General features: G+C 44.2%; 1 protein-coding gene and 1 long non-coding RNA gene across 6 annotated transcripts in view; one reads left to right on the forward strand and one right to left on the reverse strand.

Annotated features, from left to right (window-relative positions):
• The window catches only part of NR6A1 (nuclear receptor subfamily 6 group A member 1), a 71,379-nt gene that overhangs the window by 7,991 nt on the left and 40,247 nt on the right, over positions 1-23,141 (forward strand). For all 4 annotated transcript variants that reach the window (XM_071766483.1, XM_071766481.1, XM_071766479.1 and 1 more), the window contains one exon: positions 5,601-5,660. In XM_071766483.1, the coding sequence (XP_071622584.1) occupies positions 5,601-5,660 (60 nt within the window). The remainder of the gene's footprint in view (positions 1-5,600; positions 5,661-23,141) is intronic.
• Positions 6,287-22,668, reverse strand: LOC139806608 (uncharacterized). Of its 2 annotated transcripts, XR_011730301.1 has the most exons (3): positions 22,395-22,668; positions 11,585-11,645; positions 6,287-10,233 (listed from the first exon to the last, which is right to left on the reverse strand). It is a non-coding gene; the product is annotated as an uncharacterized lncRNA (long non-coding RNA). The 2 variants fall into 2 exon arrangements; XR_011730300.1 differs by lacking the exons at positions 6,287-10,233; positions 11,585-11,645 and adding an exon at positions 20,455-21,295.

Genomic DNA, 23,141 nt, shown 5'->3' on the forward strand with positions numbered 1-23,141 from the left:
GTAAATACAGAATTTCTACAGAAGTAGAGCTCTTATATTTACTGCCTGTCCAGTACTGACAGTGCTGTTTGGAATGCTGCTGCTGGAATGCTGCATAAACCCCTTATGCTGGTATTTTAAAATATTGGGACTTGCCCAAAAAGATTGAGGCAGCCTGATAGTCTTGGCTTATTCAGATTATCAAAAAGATTGAGAGTAATTATGCTGTTAAATTACAGCTGCAGAGATAATATCTTGGCTAGTAAGAGGTTCCTGAAGAGCAGACCTGATATAAATATTCAAACTGCAGTCTGAACTTATGAATTCAAATTTAGGCATATAATTACAGTGAAATGTGATTTTTGCTGTTGGCTATTACTTGATTTTGTATGCTTGCTGGTGCTCAAGTCAGGATACAGTGCCTTTAAAAACAGCTGAGCCTTGTGCTAAAGGGCAATCCTGTATTCTGAAGTCCTGTTTGTCTGTGCTAATTGAATGTGAGCATACGCTGCTGGGCTGATGGGAACCAGCAACCCCAGTCCACAGGAGTTGTTCTGTGCTTCAGAACATGTGATTGGGGTTCTGAATGAAACACTTCGACAGTGAAAGGAAATGTCACCAAAAGATTGTAAAACACTTCAGTGTTGTTCTGTGGGGAAAGGTTAACAGGAATCTCAATTTACAGGCAAAGAAAATAGATGTTTTAGTGAGATGTGTTCTTAGGCTTGATTATGGTAGTTTGCCCCCTTGGAATGAATGCCCAAAGCACCTCGTGGAACTCTTCTGATGGCTCCACAAACTGGCTGAGCATTGCTTTTCATTTAGGATGTGCCTGGAGGTTTTCTTCATCCTTGTAATTACCCTTCTAAAAAACTTTGCTTCTTGACTACATACAAAGTTTTCCCTTATGTGTCAGTAGCCTAAAAGTCTAAAAAACTATGTCAATTTTTTATGAACCCCCTTTAGAGGAATGAGTTGGCTGAGAACAGCCCCAGTGTCACTTTCTGTTCCTGGGGGCACTCCCACCCCCACCAGCCCATCCTGCAGAGGACCTGGCAGTGGTTGGCTCTCAGGCTCTGCCCTGTTCAGAGAACACCAAAGGCTTCTGGAAATCTGTTCAAAACCTGTGTGCTAAAGCTGACACCACAGCAGCAGGCATCTCCTTTTGACTTAGATTTTTGTGTCTCTGGAGGCATTTCAGGAATCCTGTGACTTTTGATGGCATCAATAAATCAGATACCATGCTGACAGAATTTTACTGGAATGTAAACAGGCATTTTGAATAACCATGTCTGTACAGTGTTTGTTTGGATGTAGCACAGGTATAGCTCTGGAGGGATGGGAAGCATCCAGCTGCTGGGAATGTTTCAGTTCTGTTGGTGAGCAGGAGCTGCCTTCCACATTAATGAAAATAATTCAAAATATTTATCATGAGGTGACCTTACTTCCCACTCCTCTTTCCAAGCAGTGTGTGTTCCAGTGGTGAGGTGAGACAAGAAGCCCTACCCAATGTAGGGGAAAGGGGAGGAATGTCTCTGTATAGTAAAATTCAGCTGATAAGGGATAATGAATCACCTTTAGCTCAGCTCTGCTTAGTAGTAGCTGAGCTGGGGAACTGCAGGCTGGTCAGCCTCATCAGTCCCGGGGAAGAGTATGCAGCAATCTTCCTGAATGATGTTTCCAGGCACTTGGAAGGGACAGGAAGGGAATTGTGAATGTTCACCATGGGGGCATCCTGACCAACCTCATTCCATCTGCTGTGAAATGCTATGGATGAGGAGGGAGCAGTTTGCTCATTAACCTGAACCTTCAGTGAGGCTTTTGATGCAGTCTCCCACATCATCCTTGTAGCCCAGCTTGGCTACAAGGCAAATGTGAGTGAAAAACTAATTGGGCTTTTTGCTTCAAAGGATAGTGGTCAAGAGTTTAAAGGGTAATTGGTGGCCAGGTATCTGCTGGTTGTCACTGGGAGTCAATATTGGTGTGTGTGTGTGTGTGTGTGTGTGTGTGTGTGTGTATAGTGTAATTCTACTGAAAGGTCTTAAGGGTGCTACCATCTCTTACCTGGAAGTTCTGATGCCTCAGCTTCAGCTTTGTGAGGGAGAAGTCTATAACCTTGTGTTTAAATTATCTGCATTTTTCCAGAGATATTATCCAACTTACTGAGATTTTACTGTGCAAATGTCCTTCTGTTTGCAAGCCCATGAGCACCACTGCATGTTTGTGTGACTGATCTGCAGCAGGCTAGCAGCTGCTCAGGAGCAGGGGGAGATGATGGATCCCACTGATTCAGAATGTTCTGCTTCTGCTGCTCTTGGGTATCTTTGTGCTTGCTGGGGGTACCATGTGTTACTCCTGTACCCTTCCTGTGAGATGATAACCTTTTGGGGAGGGGGTACCAAAATTCACACACCAGTATCTTCAAAGTCCAATGCTATGTCCCAGGTTCAGGCTAAGTTCATTTCTAGGAGTTGCCCATGTACCCCTTCAATTAGCATAAATGGGGACAAGGGCAGTCAAAGGTCAAGAGAAGTTCAGAATAGCATAACCTCTTTTTGCTGGTGTTCTCCAACCTTCCTAATCCTGCACGGTTCTCCAGGCTGTCCTTGCCATCGTGTTTACTATACAGTTGTAAAAGTCAAAGGACAAGGCCTGGCTTGATACACGGGGAGTTAGAAATCCAGTGGTTGAGAATAGGGTAGCATTGTTGCTTAAAACAGGAGAAATAATTGATTTATGTTATGGTGGCCAATTAGGCTGTAAAGTGCGAAACTCTTAAAGAAACCCCGTGGCTTCAAGGGAGCTTTTTGCTCTGATTTCTGCTCAGCAAGTAGGGGTACCCCAATAAAGGTCATCAGCTCCATGAGCTAAATTATTAATTCCTTTCATGCCACTCAGGGCTTGTAAACAGTATATAATGCAAGAAAACAATTGGCACTGTTCTCATACTGGGCAGAGGAGAGGTCAGGGGGTAAATAGTTGTATTGGCAGCAGCTGTTCATAGCTCAGCAGACTTTTGTCCTTTTCATCTTTTAGAGCAAATCAGTTTCCAAAATCTTAGCTTGTTGCTAATCCATATCTCCTCTCTTAACTGAATTGTTTTGAGGAGCTGAATGTGTTGCATATAATTATGGAAATGAAAAGGGCTGCAGGGGAGGGTGAGGGACACAGATAAGAGAACAAAACCAGCATGTTTCATAAAAAGCTGCTTGAAATTTTTTTTAATATTAATTTACAGGTGTGGGAGAAATTTTAAAACCCACTTACGGCAAGTTGTTAGATAAGTACTTGCACTTTTATATCCTTTATTAAAGAATTTAAAGAATGATTTTGAGGCTAATAGGTTGTGAGTACCCTTCTGCCAGTAGCAGGAGGAGTTTGAGGTGTTCCTCCTCCTGGATCCTGTGGGCTCCTGTGTCAGAGAAGGCAGGGGCTGTGGCACTGTGGGGTGCTGGCAGGACATGGGGACAACCCCAGGGACTTCAGACTCAAACCCCTGATGTGTGCTGGGGTGAACATGTTAGAAACAGTAATTAAAATATATCACTTCAAGCGTGAACTGAAATTCTTTCCCAAGTACAACTAGGCAGTGCTTTTACACTCTGTTTACTCCCTTTAGCACACATTAGAGTGAACAAGCTAAAATTGCAGTGCTGTCTGTGGGTGCTTGCCCCTCAGTGATTTCTCTGCAGAAGGCCTGTGTGTTATTTGGTTGCTTTCTGAATGATACCTGATAAACTGTTCCAGATGTGTGCAGGTGTAGCTTACTCCCTGCAATGCCTGCTCCTCACACAATGGCTTCTCAAGTGGTGCAACTGCTGCTGGCCACGCTGAGCCTGTTCCTGGCCATCTGGCTGCCTTGGCGGGCAGTTGACCTCTTTTTGCCAGAGAGCAGCAGGTAACCTTTAAGTGACCATCTGCCAATCTGTTACTTCAGCCTTTCTGGAAGTTGAGTTGTGCTCAGTACTGATATGTACACGGGTTAAATCTTGCCACTCTCAGAAGAATAGCAGTAGCTGTAATGCTGCTCCCCTTGGGCTATTGTGGCTACATGTGAAAGCATAAATAGCTCTAAGTAGGAAAAAATACAAAGCTCTTTCCAGGTGTCTGAAATTGCTATAGTTGCATATGAAGGCTCTTTACTTATTAAAGATGTGGATAGTTTATGACCTGCTCTTTCAAAGGGTTAGCAGTTCCTTTAGGTGGAAAATAGGAAGACATAAAATCAATTTTTTTTTCTATCAGCAGACCGGAGCCCTTTGAAATGTACTTCAGAGTGGGATTGCTGCAGTCCAGCACATGGCTTGCAGCTTTCTGAACACTGGAGCAAGGACTGCAAAGAGCCAAGCGAGACAGTGGGTGTATGTTTAGATGTTTGAGGCAGCAAATATCTTGATAATTGAATGGATAGGAGGACAGGAGTAACCCAGGGTCTGAATGAGTCTTCCCTGGTGTCTGTTGCTGTCCTAGGCTGTGTCTGGCATGTTGTGGCAGGAGTCAGAAAACACCAGCCTGATGCTACCTCTGCTCTCCTCCTTGGAGCAAAATGGTCTGAAGTGTTTACATTTGTTTGTGGTTTGCTTAATTAGAGCAGAACTTGGCACTTGTCATTGTAAACAGTGCTGGGGGAGCTGCTGCTGCCCAGGGCAGGAATGGCAAGAATGTGAAATGTGGGACTTGGACTGACAGCAAACCCATCTGTGGGCTGAAATTGTGCTTTAGGGGCCACGTTCTGTGGTCAGGAATGTGCACTTGTAGTGTACATTTATTGGGTCCTAAAGCTAAACAAGAATTCTGTAATATATAATAAAGTGGTATCAACTAGCAGCAAAATAATGGAGCTGGAGACTGCTTGGTTTGGGCTGGGCAGATGGGGTGAGGTGCCAGCAGTGATTGTGGCTTTTTGGGGGAGTGATCAAGTGCCAAAGGCTGGATCTGTTTTACCTGTCTTAGGTTAAAACTGACCCTGTTACTGGGAGGTGGTTCTTTCCTGGTTTGGATCCTGGAAACATGGGCCCTCCCAAAGCACAGGGAGCATCTGGCATTTGGTTCAGATCACACTTGGACTTTGTTTTTTTTTTCCCACACTGGCAAAGCACAGGAAGGTGGTTCTGTTTCTTCTTTCAGCTGTTAGAAAGTAAAGCTTGTGAAGTGTCTGTATTTAGAGACACTTGTTTCTCATGTTGCTCCAGATCAAATGCCAGCACCTTGCAGGCCTTTGGAAAGGGATCTCTCCTCGAATCAGGAATTTTCTGAGGGTGCACCGGACACAGATGGGAGGTTGTCGTGTCCTTTCACTCCACCTACAGGCTGGTACCATATAGAGTTTAAAGCTGATGTTATTTCCTTGTGCTGGAATTTGCATTGATGTTCTCAAACCATCACAAGTTACAGGTTACCAATACAACTGCTTGTAAAATTAGATCTGCAGACAATGTGTGTGAGAGAGAAATATGTTAATTAAAAGGAGGACAGTGTTGCTAAATACTAACTGCTTCTCAAAGCAGCTTCCCCAGGTGATCTAAGATGCACACATTCATTTTATGTAATGAACACTTTCAAAATGAAGGACTTCTTGGTAACATGGACATCACAACTTTCTCATTTTCACTTTCCCATAGCTGCAGATGTGGAGCAGATGAGTTCCTCCTCTCCTGTCCTTCCTGTGAACTCCATGGGCAGTAAGTACCCCTTTTCTTGCCACATGTGATGAGGTGAGATAATCCAGAGATAAAAATCCATGCTTCAAAGTTGAGACTTTTAGAAGTTTTAGAGCTAATTCTTACTCCTGGAGGCAGGGATTCTCATACCTGGTAGCTGTTGAGGTCTTTGTCACTGCAATTCTCAATTCAGAATTCTTTCTTCTTGCTCCATCTAGTGGCATGTGCTGTGCCCAAGGACCAGAGACATTTTCTCGGTTAAAAGCCACTAGATGGCAACGAGTTCTTGTCCGACAGGGGTAAATCCAAAGCAGTTCTGCTCAAAATAGAGGGATGAGCTCTCTGCCAATTTGTCTCATTTAAAGCGGCTTTTAATTTTTTGGAAACTCTCTGGACTTTTCAAATGTGGCAGATTATTAACTGGTAGCTCATTTAAGAAATAATGCTCAGATGTTCAGAACTGCTAACAACCTTCCAGAGTCAGGACGCTGCACTTTCCACCCATAGCATTGTGCTGATGGACTTTTACTTACTTTTATTGGAGAATTTTGAAGCTTTGGAGAGCTGTGGTTCATTTGCAGTGGGAATGTTATTCCTCCCTTTATAGTGAGAATTCCACTCATGTGGAATGAATGTATAGTAGGCTCAGAGCTGCAAATGTGCACATTTATTTGTGGATTAATAAAGTACAGTTCCGTAAGCACCTAGAGAGGTCTTCATGTGGCTGATCACTTTTATACAGAAATGGGTAATTTCACACACATTTATGGAGTCATTTAAGTTATCGTTTAGACACACGTATAGCTGATGAAAATGTTGATTAACATTCTGTTGAACCCTCATAGGCTGGCATGCCTTTAGATTTGCTGCATTCAGGCACCTCATGTATCAAAAGATTTTAAAACAAATCTCAATTTTCCATCTCAGGGTGTATCTGCCAAATACTAAAAGTAAAGCTGTCTAACATGAATTGAATTACCCTCTTTTCCTTTAGAAAACTGTGTATTACTGCTAGTCTGGATTTGTCTAGCTACAGCATTCTTGTCTGTGTTACCTTTTGCTAAACTGCAAACTGCTTGTCAAACTTGTGTGCCCTGTGATGATATTTATATAAACTGTTGATTAAATAAACTGAGCTCCTCGAGTTCCTTTGCTGTCTTCCTGTCTTTTGATCACCCCTCAGCACCGGTGCCAGGGTGTGGGCAGGCTGGTGGGCTGCTGGGGCTGTGCTGGAGGGTCCAGCTGGGCACCAAGGTGCTCAGCACCATCCTGATGGGTCTGTCCTGGCTGATGTCTGGGGCAGGAGGTTCTGTGGAGTGGCAGCTCTGGCAGGGAGTGAACAGTTGGTGCCAGAAACATCTGAAACTTCCCAAGCATGGGGTTTAAAAAATTCTGAACATGTCTGCTAACCTGGCCCCTCCTGTTAAGTTTTTCCTCTTGCTGTCTCATTACCAAACATGATTAAAGCAAAAAACATGAGGATTTTCACAACAGAGTAGAAAGCTGAGTTCTTAGGCTTATCTGTGCATGCAGAGCGTTTAAGATCTGTGGAGTGTCTGCCTGAGCCTTCTGCTTGCCATGCAGACAGGGGTGGCCCCTTTGCTGTAGCTTTTCCTGTTTGTCTGAAATGTCTGAGCTATTGCAGTGAATTATTTTCACATTTCCTTGCAGCAAAGATGAACACCTCTGTCAGGACTTCCGTGGTTTGTATTTTTATACAGATGTATGTAGGGAAAGCCAGTAGGCTGCAGTGTCTGTTGAAAATAATATACAAGTGCGTTCTTGTACATCATGTAAGATGCCACTGAAAAAAAAAAAAATCTAATTGTGCACCCTCACTTTTTAATGTCTTCCAAACATGCTGACAGATTTGAAATTTGAAAGGTGTAATGTCAAACTGCAATGAAAGAGAGTAATTTCTCTAGTTTTTGTAATATTTAAACAATCCAGTGGGCATGTTTTCAGACTGTTCACATTTATTACTGCAGTAAATTTTCCCTATCGAGCTACCATTGGCACAGCACTGCCCTGCCCTGTGCCCTCACTGCTGGGCAGCACTGGAATACTTCAGGTGACTTTTCTCTTGGCTGTCTGGTCCGCAGTTTGCATTCATTGATCAGTGAGTTGATAGAAATGAAAACCCACCGACAGCAATGAATGTTGAGTGCAGCCATTACGTGCTGGAGATGCTCTGTGCTGCTCCTGCTCCCGGGGTCTCCCATGGGCTGGCTGGGGATGCAGGCTCCTTCCCCTCAGGACAGACAGATAGCTCAGGGCTCCTTGGAACCCTGGGGACTTCTGGAAAGTCCATTTGCACAGGGAGAGCAGTGGAAAACCATTCTTTTGTTTGGAAACTAGATTGAAATATGATGTAAATCGCCTTTTTTTGTAAAGGTGATTTGTTTTGCTTGGTTACTCCACTTATATTACAGATTATTTCTGCCAGGAATATGTTTTGTAGTTTATGGTTCTTGACTGTATACCCTGAGGGCTTGAAAACAGTGCATTCACTGAGCAGTTCCTGTTTGTGCGTTTAAATTATCTTCCAAAAATTCTCAAGAAGCAGATTGTCCTCAAACTCGATGAGGGCTGGGCCTCATCCCAGAAGTATTCACATTACACCAGTGTAAGAGACATCTTGCTTAAAAGCAGTTGTCATGTCCTCATTGAGCCTCCTTCTTGGCTATCAAAGTAGCTTCTACAGCATCCTCATGACTCCTGAGGGACCCACTGCTGTTGAGAAGTGGTTTATCACTTCCAGCCACCATTTCAGATCATGAACTTTAGTGCGAGTCAGGATTCTGAGACCTCCTTTGTGGTAGGAAGGCTCTGATGCTGTATGTAGCTATCAGCTGAACCACCTTCTAATGCTTTGACAGACCTGTTTTGGTACTTTAATTCCACTCAGTTAGAAGGTAAAAGCAGAAAAAGTTTTCCTGGTTGCAAAGCAACAGCCTGAGTCTCAGGAGCAGCTGGACCTTGCTGGGAGGGAGCGGGTCCCTGGCCAGCCTCCCCGGTGAGCAGCTGCTGAAACCAAGCACAGGTTCCTGTCAGCAAGTGAGCTGACATTCCAGAGCTTTTTCCAGCCAAGCTCAAGTTGCCAGCCCAAATGGAAAGGAGGTTTCCCTCCTGATCTGGCCTGTATTCTGCTATTTTGAACATATACCATGCTCAGATTTGTTTCCAAGTACACCATATGGTGTGGATATGTTGCTGCCATTGCTCTCAGATACTTTGTTGTGCAGAAATTCTGCTGGGGTATAAAGGTTTGTGGGTTTTTTGTTTGGTTTTTCTTTTTAAAGAGAAAACAAGCACTCTTATTTTGGGGAAGGTAGAAGAACTGGAGAAACTCAGCCTCTGTAGCTCTTAATATAATCTGTAAATCATGACCTGTTAATGGCATCCATATGTGAAAAACTATGAAGGTTCAAGCTTTCCATGTAACAGAGGGTTTGTGATAAACCTCAAGGTACAGTCAACGGTCGATGGTTTTTTCTAATTCTCAAACTCACCGACAGCGTTGAATGTTCGCTGAAGCTATCCAAAGATGGTGGTGGGACATGCACTGTACAGATTTTCCATGCATATGTTTTCCATAGACTAGTGGAAACACTGCTGAGGACTGCACATTCTTTATTGTAAAGTTTTAAACTGCAAGTATTTTAATTACGAAATGGAACCATGAGGACTAATGAATCACAGAAGTGTAACACTACAGTCCTGGATGCTAAGTTGACTTAGTGTTTCTTTAAAACAGCTTTGAAGAGATCTGAATTGCAGTCCTGAAAAAGCCATTCCTCCTGTGGCTATGCAGCTACACTAAGGGTGTTTATGTGTCAGATTTCTTTATAAAGTTGAGTTAAAAAAATTAAGTGAGAGTGGGATGGGGACCAGTCTCAATGCCTCTTCAGTCACTCGATTCCACCGGGATTAACCTGACCCTAGAATGTTTTTCGTGTTGCCTGTGGCTGGGATGATGCTTCCAGCCTGGTGGGCAGGCATCACAAAATACTCTTCACCCCATTTTTTCTCCCCACTGCTCACTCACTTGTGGGGTGCTCTGAGCTGCTGAGATGTTGTGGCTCTTGTAGAAAGGGAGATTTATTCTCTTTAAGTCTCCATATTGCATCTAATTATCCTCACTTTTTCTACCTGGCTTGCATTGTTTGAGAGAGGAATTACTTCCAGCTTGTTTGTTAAAAGTGAAATCTGCTGCTCTATCTGAAACAACTGCTGTGAGTGGAGCCTACAGAACTTGGGGGGGGGAGGAATCATCTGTCCCTTTTAAATGCTGGAGACTTGCTTTTAATTCAGAGTATTTTCTCATGTCGTAGGGACTGTTAAGTATCTGGATATCCTGAGCTGACACATGTAACTTAACAGTAAGTGTATTGTCTGATGAAGTACTTGAAACAATCTACTATACTGAATAAGCTGTTTGAGAGATGAGCTCACTCCCAGAATAGTTTGTAGTCTGCACTTAATAAATGGACTGATTTTAATGGGATCATTAAACACCAACTGACAATAAAAATCAAAAGAATTATCTGAAAATTAGCCTCACCTTTTTCTTGCCATCTTTTTGGAGTAGGAGCTGGTGGAAAGAACAAAGAAAACTTGAATTAATAACAGGCAATGCTCAGCCTTCAGTGTTGAGTGTCCCAGTGTGAAGGGTGACAACATGTGGGTATAACATAAATCAAGGAAAATAAGTTCAAGTCAAGCATGAAATTTTTGTTTTAACAAACCCAAACTGTGCTTATATTTAAACTAGATTGCAAAAGCTGTTTTTCTCTCAGTTCACTACTGCTTCCTCCCTTCCTAACTCTGCTCACCTGCCACTTGCTCACTCCCATTGTCGCATTTCATTGGAGAGATTGAATTTCTTCTGAATGTTAAAACCAATCTGTACATGTTATGTGTCCTGGCTGCACATGCCTTCTCTCTTGCAAAGTTCTCCATCAGCTAGATTTTTGGACAGATTCCGAAATGATAAAATAGTTCTCTGGAAACAATGTGGCTGGGCAGTTTGAGCAAGGCTGGGCTGGACAGATGAGATCTTCACAATCGTTCTAGTGCTGGAAGTTTTATCCCCAGAACTGCAGGCAAAAATACACATTTTCTTTTCACTCTCCAAGCCCTTTCTCTTGGGGTGTGTGTGTATGAATACATACATATGTATGTATCCCTATAGTGTAAGGAAACTCAGGATTATCCTGTTACAGAGCAAGCCACCTGGAAGCTACAGCAGTGAGTGCTGCCAGGGTAGAGATGGGATCGCTCTTCCACGCAGTTCAGGCACTTTCTCCTCTTTTGTGTTTGTCTGTGTCTTATCACACAACAGGTCATGTCATTTTTTTTCATCTACTTTCTTCCCTGTTTTGCTTGTCTATTGAAAACAGTGTCTTTATGCTTAATGGAAGCCCTGGCAGTAGGGAGCAAAGCACCTGAAACAGACAGCTTTGACCCAGGGGAGCTGAGGGCAGTCACTGCTGCCTGAGCCCCCTGTATGGCAACTTCTGTTCATTTTTCTTGCATTAGCATAGCAGAACTGGTAAGATGCTACATAGAAGATAGTTCTTCTATGGACCATGTAGTTCAGTCTGACACACCTCAAAAACTGTGCACTGCGCCCTCACTCTGTCTCCTTTCACATAGGAACCACTGAAGCCAGCCCATAGCTGTTGCCACCTCTGTTATTAATGCTTAATTATTATTTTCTGTGGTGAAAAAAGCATTAGGTGGATGTAACATCTTCCCTAGATGCTGGAGGCAGCCAAGGACATGGGTCTGTGTGAGCTCTGCACATGGGTCACCCTGGGAACGGGGCTCCCTGGGGGTGGGCAGTGCAGTAGTTGGCTCAAGGAGCTACTGGGTTGCTGAAGTAGAACTTTACAATGAAAATATTGTAGATTCAGAGCACACAGGGTTTTCTTTCAACTTACCAGTGGGAAAAATGGGTTTCTGTATGGAGGAAATGGTTTCCTCAAAATATGCACCCAAAGCCTGAAACAGAGGTTAACCTGTTCATTTTCTGAAATATGGGACAGGCTTTAGTTAATTTTGTGGATGTTTCTGGTACTCTGTGTTTGTGGTGCCTGAACAATTCTTATACCCCAATTCAATCGTTCTATTAGTGCCTCACAATAAGGCTTTTATTTATAGCAGGGCAGGAATCCTAACGGCACTGCCCTCAAGTGCCACTAAATAAATTTAACATCTGCATCTGGCAGAAAAACAGCTCTGCTCCCCTCCAGCCCCCAGCTGTGGCTCGGGAGGGAGCGGGCACCCCCCTGGACATGGGGACTGAGACTGCTCAGCACTGGGCGCAGTGCCTGCCCTCAGCCAGCCATGCAAATGCCATGTGAGTCCTGTAACGAGCTTTAATTGTACTATAGAAACCTGTTTTCTTTATAGATGTAAATGGCTTCAGCAGTGTAAGCATGCAAATCCACCTTGAGGAGACAATGGGGAGACATGAGGCTGTAATCACTGGCAGCATTTTTAGTTATTGTTCTTGTTTCATTGAAATCTGGGTGAGCATCTAAGTAGCAATGCTATTCCCAAACATTTTAGATCCAGAAATCTCCTACAATTAGCATTGGAGAGAATTTTTTTTTTCCTTAGCCCTCCAAAAGCTCCTTGGACCACTACTTGACAATTCTTGGGAGTACATGAAATCTGGGGACAAAGTGACCAATCTGTTCCATTTGCCCTTTCAGACTGTAGTGCTGTGATGGTGAGCCTAGAGAAAATAAATTCAGAGCTCCTCTGGAACTTGTGAGAAATGCAATTAATACTAGTTTGCTGTGATTTATGGAGGACTTATCAGTTATTTTTATCTCATTTTGACTTTACAAGCTTGCTTGTGGATGCAGCATACCCTAGGCTTTTGTACCGTGCTTGAATTAATACCGGATGACAACTTAAACTGGTATGATACAAATTTGCTGTGGCAAATGTTAAAAGGATTTAAAAATGACAAACGGGAAGGTCTCAACGTAATTCCAAGCGGGAACTTGATCAAGTTGGTGTGTTCTTAAGAGTAACTCCCATGTCCTCAATCATTGACGTTTTAGACACAGGAGAAACATAGTATCAGATGTTAGCAGGTTTGGGGTTTTTAGATTGAAAAGTGTCACAAATGAGGATCTTTGTAGCTGAGTCGAGCATAAATGAAAGCTTCAGTACAGGCCAGTACAAAGTTAAGTGTTTGGGACCAGGGAACATGGACCCTGTGTGAACAGAAATGCCCCCCTTGTAAGAGGTGGTACTCGCTGTGATTGATCGTGTTTGCAACGAAATAAATTGCAATAGAGAATTCCTTGTTCTTGGAAAATATTGGACTAAATCTCAACAAGTGATTTTAGCAGAAAAAATTATTTTGGTTTTGATTGGTTTTGCTTAACGTATTTTAAAATAAGAGATCTATATCTGAATGTTCTTGCAATCTGACATCCCAGGTTGAGTAACGAGATGCACCCCCAATTTTTTAAGCAGTTCTCTGAACTCTTTCCAAGCCATTGAAGTAAACTGTTGTATTCTTAAAACAAAATCTGTTTTACCTTTCTAGAACAAACACATGAGCTCTCAGAATTGAACCCTGGGTCTCTGGCTAAAAGAAGTATTTGTCAAATATGCTTGTGGCTGGGCTGGAAGACCTGGCCATGGTCTGGAGCTCCCTTGCTGACCCACTTACTCGGGGCTGATCACACTGGATTAGCCTTCAGCCTGCAGGCTGGGCTCCAGAGTTGTTTGTGTGTCTGATCCCTTGCACAGAATGTTGCAAGACCTGCCTGCCTCTTCACCATACTTTCCAAAGGACTAAGTACAATTTCACCCAAACAAAGTGGGGAGGAGATAAGGAACCCCTCCAGGACTGCACCCTGTGGGGATGGCTCTGGAGCAAGCTGTGCTTATGAGCTATTGGTGCCTGCGGTGCACGTGGAACAAAAAGTATCTCAGCCCAGGGTGTCTTAATAATTGTGTATCTTCATCTCACTGCACAGAACTTCAGAACTTGTCTTTGTTTTGGAAAAAACCCAAACCAAACAAACAACAAAACAAACTACCTTGATGGTTGGAGTCACAATTGGATTGTAGCTGTTGGCTGCAATCAATAAAGCAGTTGCAACTCTAACATAAAATCAAAACAGTGGCTAATGGGTGCCTGGAGAAACTTGCATATTTCCTACTAATCATCTCCTGTCTTCCAGACATTTTTCAGTACACACAGAGACTCCTGGAGACAGGCTTCTCTGCATTCAGCAACCACGAATGCATTTTTCTTTTCATGAATTTTCACAGCTTTCCTATGAACAGTTCTCTCCAAGTTTTTTTTAATATTTGTTGCCATGAAGATTGCTGTCTCTATTAGGTTGTTTTTAACAGAGGAATCTCAGGTGTCCTCCTAGTGAATTGCTGCAGTTGTCCTAACCCTAACCCCACACTTGTAATGCTGGGTAAGCAGTTTCTGTAGATACAGATAAACATTTTCCTTTTTGGTGTATCAAACACGCTTCAAATTCTTAATCACTGAAATGCTGCGTTGCTTGAGACCTGGGGTGCCTTGTATTTATTACTGGTGAATTCAGGATAAGTGCTGCTTCAGAAGATTCTCCTGTGCTGATGGCTCTTCTTGGCTGGCAACTCTGTGCCTGTGTCAAGATCAAAACCATTTCCTGGTAGCTGTGAACTCAGGCACAGTTCCTGTGTCTCGACTTCAGCAAGGAGAGAGATGATCCTAACTACATATGATTCTATTACTGAGTTTTCTGCCTTCTAGCATTCTGGAAATTGCTGGCGCAGTCATCAGTGTGACAGCCTTCACAGATTTAGTTTTTCTGTTGCAGAAAATTGCCTTTTGCTGGGAGATCAGGACTCGCAGAGCTTGGCCAGTGTCTTTCAGAGTAGGGAGGGCAGAAAATGCCCTGTTCTCATCCTGGTCAGTCTGAAATTCCCTTCTTAATGTTTCTGAAATACATCATGTAGCTGGATATGATAGCATTAGAAAGTATCCTGGGTTTTGGCTCTGATGAGCCAGGGCATGCTGCAAGCCTGCGCTTCGTGGGCTCCCCCTAGGTGGGAAGCTGCCCTGGGGAGGGACCTTACAAGGAATCACTTTAATTTCTCAGTTTGAGATGCTGAGGAAATGCCCAGGACCTGGACGTGCAACTGACAAAGAGGGAAATATACCTCACCAAGCAATCAGAAATGAGAGATATTTGTTTCATTCTTATGGCCTGATCTTTATACTGAAAGGTGATCCCAGCTGGAGAAGCTCCATTCCTGCAGCTCCAGACCAGTGCCATGACCCCCCTGGCCACACACCCATCACAGGGAACAATTTGAAAAACAGCTTTTTTTATACACTAGCTGGAACTTTTATATTTGCCTGACTGGAATATTAGCAATTCTTTCTGGGTAAAGCTTGGGATATCAGCTGGGGAAGCAGCATGGAAGGGGAGGGATCAGAGGAAGGATTTGCTTTTCATAATCATGATGTCTCTCCCCGATTCATTGATAACTGTCCCTTTGAAGATAATTCCTTTCTTTTTTTCAGCTTTATAATCCAACAACTCTCATTTGGCAGGCTTTGAGATTGGGAGTTCTCAAAAGAAACACCTCTAAAATCTGCCTCATGGTTCCATTTTGGCAGCATGGTACCTCTGGGCCAATGTTCTGCTGCTGTCTCGTAAGGCTCCATTTCGTGATACACTGAGTATGATAAAGATTTTCCTTCCAATAACTGTAAATAACTGAAGCAAAGAAAATGATGTGAGCAGGATAAAAAGATCTGAACTGCCACATCTTTCTAGCTGTTCTGCAGGTGTTAACGTTTAAAACCAGTATCTTCAAAGGCTCTTGTAGAACAACTAAGTATGACTTGGGGGGCAAAAAAGGCACTTCCTTATATCAGGTTACCAGGCAAATACTCAGTTTGAAGAAAAACTCCCTCCCCCCCCCATCTATTTAATTTCTTTGCTTTTGTGTGCTTTTAAATATTGGATAGATGTGGATATAACCCCCAGGTGAGCAGAACTCAAGCCATTCTTTTCTGAATTATACATTTAGCTGATTTAAATGCAGACATCATGTGAAACAAAAAAGAGAAAATGTACTTATGTTCATTTAGAAGAATGATCTTTGGATAACGTCACCCAAATATTCCTGGGTTTTTATCTTGCCTATAAAATAAATTGGTCCCAGTGTGCTGCAAGATGCACATAAAAGTTTGAATATGAAAGTAGCATAAAATTCAGATGGGTTGGTAGATCTGGCTTTAGAATTTTGAAAAAATAGAACAGATTTACTAAGTATTATTTATGAGGGAGTAACATACTAGAGATTTTAATCTGCAGATCTCAATCTACTGGCACCCTTTTTGTGTGTATTCCTTTCTATCGCTGTTTGATTGTGTTACCTACATTTTGTCCTGGGGTGTGATGAGAACACAACTGTTGTGGATGTGTGTTACACCACAGCTCTCTCAGCAGGATAAGCCACAGAGACTGGTGATTATGATAATTCTAAAATTTGGTTGGCGTACGTTGTTTGAATTGCAGATTCAGCAATCACTTCATTAATTTTACAGTTTTCTTTTCACGCCAAACTCAGTGGTGTTTAGAAAATATTTTCTAATATTTTATGATACACCTTCTCCCCTTCCCTCTCCCAAATGCTTGCACCAACAAGCTGGTGTGTTTGCCTGATCTATAGCTCAGTAATTGCTTTCTAACCGGAACAATTAAGAGCTCTGAGAGGAGAGGAGATTTGTCATAACATGTTCCAAATGGAAATCTGCTTTTGTGTGGTTCCAGAATGGCAACCCAGAAAGCACAGGTGGCTATACTGCAAGAGTGTCAAAATTCAGATGGCAAAAATCTTTCTGCTCAATAAGTAACCACCAGGGGCTGAGGAGGGGTGTCTGGCTCTGCTCTCAGGCTGAGCAACCCAAACCCTCCTTGCAGGGCACAGCAAAGCTCTCACAGATGATTCCAGTGGAATAGCCTCGCTCTGCTCAGATATTTCAGTAGGTTTGTCATTTCCAAAGCAAACTGCAGAAATATTGCATCTATCCACTGGTTACTGAAGGAAAAAATGAATTAAATAGGGCAAACAAAGCTGAAGCTAAGCTATTATGTATTTCAGATTGCCCACTCTTTGGCATGTGGACCAAATGCTTTAGATTATAAGGCATAAGCCTTTCAGAACCTTAAGTTATTTTAAAATTAAATGGATGACAGCCACAGGTCTGCTATATGGATTTGATTTTCTTTGTATCTTAGCAGAAGTAGTAAGCAACGTCTGTAAGTATCTAACAAAGCTATTTTCTGCTATTATGGAGAGGTTTAGTATGAGAAACAGCACTGAGACAGTACCACATTTTCAATAAAACAAATTGAACAGATTCTCAGAAATCTAGGTCACAGTAACAGATGACCTATACATGGTCCTAGTTTTTGATGCAACTGTCTAATCTGCTCTGAGAGTACTAGCCAGACATCATTCCTAATTGACCTTGATATTCAGTGAACAGAAAGAAAGCTAAAGCCACATGATATTTAAATCTTTAGCAGAAAAAATATACGGCAAACTTGAACACGTTCTGTTTTATAACTAGAATCTGAATCTGACACGTGAACCTTGTCTGCAAACACGTTGATCACCTTAAAAATCTGGATTTAAGACTCCATCTAAAGAAATACATCTGAATACAAATAGCCACTGGTAACATCAGTACCAGGGACCTCTCACATCCCCCGTACATCCAGATTTTGTCACACAGCTGCCCTGTGACGTTCCCTCATTCCCCTGGAGTGGTGGATTCAGCTGCAGCCCAAGCCCTGGTCCCCAGGGCAGGGTGGACGTGGGACCTGCTGACCCTCAGGCACAGCCCTGCCTGCAGCTGCCCGTGGGGGCATAACATGGGAGCTTGGGAATATCCCAGGGACAGGCAGACCTGGTGCCTCGGGTACAGACCAGGCTGGTCCCCTTTGTCTGTGACATTGAAGTTGAAATGTCACGTTATTTCCAGAAGACACTGAGGGCTTTCTGCATGTGAGGAAAGATTGTGTGTCCTGCTGAGCTAAGGGAAACGTGTGGGCTGCCAGCAAGCCCCAAAGAAACTTAGCAGCAAAGACCTGAATGCTTATGTGAAAAGATACTTTTCAAGACAACTATAAACTGGTTTAGGTGACCAATGGGAGAATCATGAAACGTAGCACAGGAATGTTTTGCCTTGATAACCTGTCCTTTGCTGGACCTCGCCAGCTCTGCTTCCTGCAATGACTGTGTCGCTTCTGAGGTCCCTCTTGCCCAGCCCTGAAACACCCATCAGACCATGCAGATGATGGCTCCTGGGCATGAAAAACCCTTGTGAGCAGCTGGGGTGAGCTGGTGGCAGCGTCCCATGGGGAGACATCGCAGAGCACTTCGTGCTGCTCCCTGCCACCTGCAGGGATGTGATGTTGCAACCCAAAGGTGGAGAGAGTGAGGCAGTGAGGATGGGCAGTGCCCTGCCACCAAGCAGGCAGGACTCCTGTCCCCAGCCTTACTGCAGTATTAATTTACACACGTGTGTTTAGGTGGCAGGATTAATTGTTAAGGCAGAAGGGTTCTGGTACTGAGATGCAGCACTTCAGCACACTCAAGATGTGCAGGTTTATGCAGTGGTCACTGATGGTACTTGTGTGAATTCCTTTGTGTTACAGGCAGCTGCTGACAGGTCATGCTATTTTCAGGCAGTATAGGGAAAGTAAGAATGACTGAAGTCTATTTAAAAAGGTGATGTCATCAGTCTGTATGTCTGTGTTGCTTCTTATGAGGGGAAAAAAACAACCCAGGCTTTTATGTTGTCTGTAATGAAAAAACACCCGGTTGTTGTCTTCTGAGTTCCTAACATTTGAAACTTCTGAGTGATATGGATCAATACTGTGGTTTTGGAACAAATACAGCATCTGCTGGCTATTATTGAGATAAAGTGAAATTCTTAGGATTCCACATTTTTTTGTTAAATTGCCAAGTCTGTTGCTAGATTTCAGCGTACCTGATGCATTTTTATTGGCAACTAACCCTGCAATGCAATGCTCTACATTAAAGGTCACATTATAGACATCTTGGTCTTCTGCAACTTCTAAATCTATCAGTGGTTAACAGGTTTCTTCTTTTTTGTCAGTTTTCATTAACTTTCTGTTGGAATAGCTGTAAGTGGAGTTGGGAAAGCTGGCTTTTGAGTTAGCTGTAATTTCCCTGTGCAATTAAAAAAAAAAAAAAAAACAGAACAACAAACTAAAAAAAAACCAGACCCCATGAGAACAGCCATCATCATCCTTACATGTGTGATGCGATTATTCCCATGTCCAGGCTGAGTATGCAGATGTTTATGGGGGCAGGTTATGCCCAGACATTCCTTTTATGGCTATTTTGATTAGGCAGAAGCTCTTTTTGCCAACCACTAATGGTCTATTTTCCATTCAGTGATATGCTTAATAGGTATTCAAACCCTTAAGACCCGATTGCAAGGTCAGAATTTAACTGTCCAGTACATATTTTCTTCTGGGCAGCACTTTGAAGGGGTAGGTTTTAAAATCAGCCTCCAGATGAATACCAAGTGTTAGCACTCCTAGAGGTAACAGAAAAAGGTTGCTATATTTTAAGAATACCATAGTATTTAATCTAAAAGTGGTTTGTAGGTAGAGCCATCGACATCCTTAAACTGCATTAAAATAATCCATAACAGTTTTGTTCAAAGGCTTATTTTAGTCAAGTCCTTCTGGGTTTATAAATACCAGCAAGAAGAAAAAAAATCAAAATAGCATGATTGTAATCTAGCCTGATTCTTATCACCTCAGTTTTACTGAGAAGTAATACACCCAAGCCATTGTACTACATCAGAAAGAGAATTCAAGGAAATTATATAATTATTCAGACAAAACCAACTCCTGTAAAAAGTAATTTATATTTCTAATGTTCTGGAATAGCAGCTGAAAATTATGTGAGCTGGCCCTTTACATACATGTGTTTTGTTAATCTTACAAGTAGCACCTTAGAGAGGATTTCACTTTTAAAAAAAAAAATGGTGGTGTTTTAGTCACCCAGTCTTTTTTTGGCCTGTCTCTCAAAGGAGCAATGGAAGCAAGTCCATCATCTGCCTAAGAGGCTTGAGCAGAGCATCAGCAAGATCTTCTCGGGTATCTCCTGGGTGCCTGGAGAGATGGACCTGTTTTCCTCACTTTAAAATTTTTCCCCTTTTTTGGAGTTCACAAGGATTGCTTTGATAAAATACGCTCAAGGGCAGGAATCAGCCCAACCTTTGTGTTCTGCAGGTTATGATGTTGGTACCTCAGCAGCTCAGAGGAGGGCAGAGCTCACACTGCGGGGTGTCACAGCTCCATGGCATTGGGTTTTTCCCGGGTGGAGAAGAGAGCCAAGTCATTCCTGGTGGGGACACCCGCCCTAATGCCTCTGTGAATGCCAAGAGTGCCAATCCCCTGCTGGACCGGGTATCTCACCCAGCACTAAGTTAGTTGGGTAGGCAAGATTTATGGAAAAAATACGGAAAATGAGGAGGAAGAGCCCCAACCTCCCTGCCATCGGGGTGAGGATTGAACTGACTTCCGCCGCGGGGCCGAGGCAGGCGCGCAGCGAGGGGCTGGCTTTTCATCTCACCAACCTGCTGGTTGGGTTCCTAATCTCAATAATTTCTGCTCATTGGCTCCAATCAGCGGATTAAAGCCCAGTCTCTGAGGAGTTCTCATTTTAACTGGAGACTGGGGGGAAAGTAGGGAAAACAGGAGGTACCAGACACTGAACGTTTTTGCGTTTGTTTTTCTTATTTATTTTGGTATTTGCCAAGTTGACACAACTGGGTAATGTCCTACACAGCTGATGCAGGGAGTAAATTTTTTAAACCTTTTCTGATGAAACCAGCTGCCCAGCCTGGTCCCCTCACAGCCCACAGAACTTGAAGTCTGTTCCACCACCACACCTCAGGCAGGGCATCAGCTGCCTCAGGAACCGACTTCTGCTTTTTTATAAACACTTGGAGGTTTTCTGTCCACAGAATTATTTTTCATTTCAATTCCCCACTCCACTATGAATTAAAATCTCCAGCCAGATCAGGCTTCTGCCTTCCAGACATGAGGCAGCCTCCCCAGCTGAAAAGCCAACCATATTGACTTCATGATTTTATGTACTGTGACAATAAAGCTTTTTATGATGTTCTAGGTGGTTAAAAATGGCAGTAAGGAGCTCTTAAACATGGCACAGTCATGTTGCTCTTCTGAACCGGCAGACCTGCCAAGAGTGCATCAAAAGCTGTAATTTCCTGTGCAGTGAAGCCCCTGTCTCTGCTGCCTCCAGCTTTGTGTCCCAGGGCTTGTGCCTGTGTGCTAACAAATCTCTATTGTCCGGCGGGGCGAATAGTGGCTGGGACCAAAGAATTGCTGTCTGGTTTCTATTCAAATCCAGGTAGTCAGAGATATGAATGGAGTTTCTGGAACAGCCATGTGAATAACCTCTGCCCAGCGCCCGCCCGGCGGGTCCTGCCCGGCGCCTTGGCTGCCCGCAGCACCACGCTTGGAAATGCACTTTTCATCCTCCTCGTGGCTTTTGATGCTTAATTAGAACTTTTAAAAATATGCTATCTGGCATTCCTGGGCAAAACAAGGAGGGGGGGAAAATAACTTTAGCAAAGTTGTTGAGGAATTCTAGCCAGAGCTTTTTTTTTTTAAAAAAAATGAGTTGGTTTTGCTAAGAAACCGGACAAGAAAAGTTGAGGAAAAATTATTTTCGTCCAACATACCAGATTTGTAAGTGGATGTTGACCGAGTCTTTTATTGTACACAGGACCCTGTGCAAGCGTCACACTTAATAACTGCAGATGGTCTGGCGAGCAAATACATTGATTTCTTTTAGAATAAGTTATAAGAGAAATTTCTGCTTTAAATACCGCAAACCGGGGTTTCTTTTCACTGGCATTTTATTTATTTATTTATTTGCAATTAATATGAAATAAACTAACGCTGAGCACCGCCTGCACAGCCAGAGAACTAAACCCCACAGACTCGGGGCTCTCTTTGCTCTCACAACTATCGCTAAAGCAGTCGTAGGTCGCGATATCGCTCCGCAGGTGTCACCGGAGGGGGACCGAACCACCCGGGGGTGGCGGGGCGAGACAAAAGAGGGGGACCCGAGAACGGGATGCGGGGGGATCTCTCCTCTCTTTCTGCGTCCCCGCCCCGCGGCAGCAGCGCCCGGTACCGCCGAGTCCTTCGGTGGTACCGGGCGCTGCTGCCGTGGGGCGGGGACGCCTTGTCTGGGGGCTGCCCCCCTCCTTTTTGTCCCCGTCTGGCTCAGTTCCTCCCCGCCAGCCCTCAGGCGACACGCGTGTCTGGTTACCGACCCGCAACCCGGGAGCAAACTTCCAGCGCTGGGGAATCGCTCGAGTTTCCCTTATCTCCCCCCCCCCCTCTTTTCCCTCCCTCCGTCCCTCCCGTCCCCCCCCTCTCAGCCCCCCCCAAGCTATGTTACATTAGCAAATGTGCCTATCGAGGTTGTTTTTTTTTTTTAATATAAAAGAAAAAATTAAAAAAAGCGCTTCTGTTCGGAGAACAAAGGAGCACGTGCAGAAATGAGACTGGAAAAAAAAATAATTACGTTTCCCTGACATCGCAGGGCGGCCCCCGCTCCCCCCCCACCCATTCCCGCCAGCGTTCCCTCTTCACCAGCCGTTAATCGCAATTAACGCCTTACCTGGCGGGGCGCGCGCTCCCGGCGACGGCTCCGCGCTCGGCTCCCTCCCCAAAAAAAAGGAAAAAAAAAAAAAAAAAAAAAAAAGAAAAAGAAAAGGAAAAGAAAAGAAAAAAACAAGAAACCAACAAAACAAAAAAAATTGTAATAACAACACACATACGCACAAAAAAAAGAAAAAAAAGAAAAAAAAAAAAAAAAAAAGTTGGTGCAGGCAGGACCCGCAGCTCGGGCGCGGCCCCGCTCTCTCCCCGGCGCTGCCCCCGCGGCCGCCGCCCCCCGCCCGCTATATAGGGCCCAGATGACGGGCAGGGGCGCAGCCGGTCACGTGCGCCAGGCGCCGACACTGATTGGTTCTCCCGTCGCGGGGTCGCCTCCTGATTGGTCCGTGCCCGCGCACCGGAGGGTCCCCCCGTGCACCCCCCTTCCCCGCCGGCGGGGCGCGGGCTGCGGTCGGGGCCGCTTGTTTGGGTGTCGGCGTCGGGGCCGTCTGGGGAGCCCGCTGCCCCCCGCGCCCTTCCCGCAGCCATCCGGGCGTTATTTGATACCGACATCTCACAATGGGGTGCGATACACCCCGAAACGAACCCCCAGGATAGACACCGAACCGCCGCACCGACCGCCGAGCCGGACTGGCCCCGCTGCCTGGTCCCGGCTGGGCGCTGTCACCACGGCTCTGTCACACGGAACCTCCCGGGAGAGGCTGGACCTGGCCCCCTTGTCAGACTGGCCCGCTCACCTCAGCTCTCC

This window comes from Heliangelus exortis, chromosome 22 (genome assembly GCF_036169615.1).
Source record: "Heliangelus exortis chromosome 22, bHelExo1.hap1, whole genome shotgun sequence".
Taxonomy (NCBI): Eukaryota; Metazoa; Chordata; class Aves; order Apodiformes; family Trochilidae; genus Heliangelus; species Heliangelus exortis.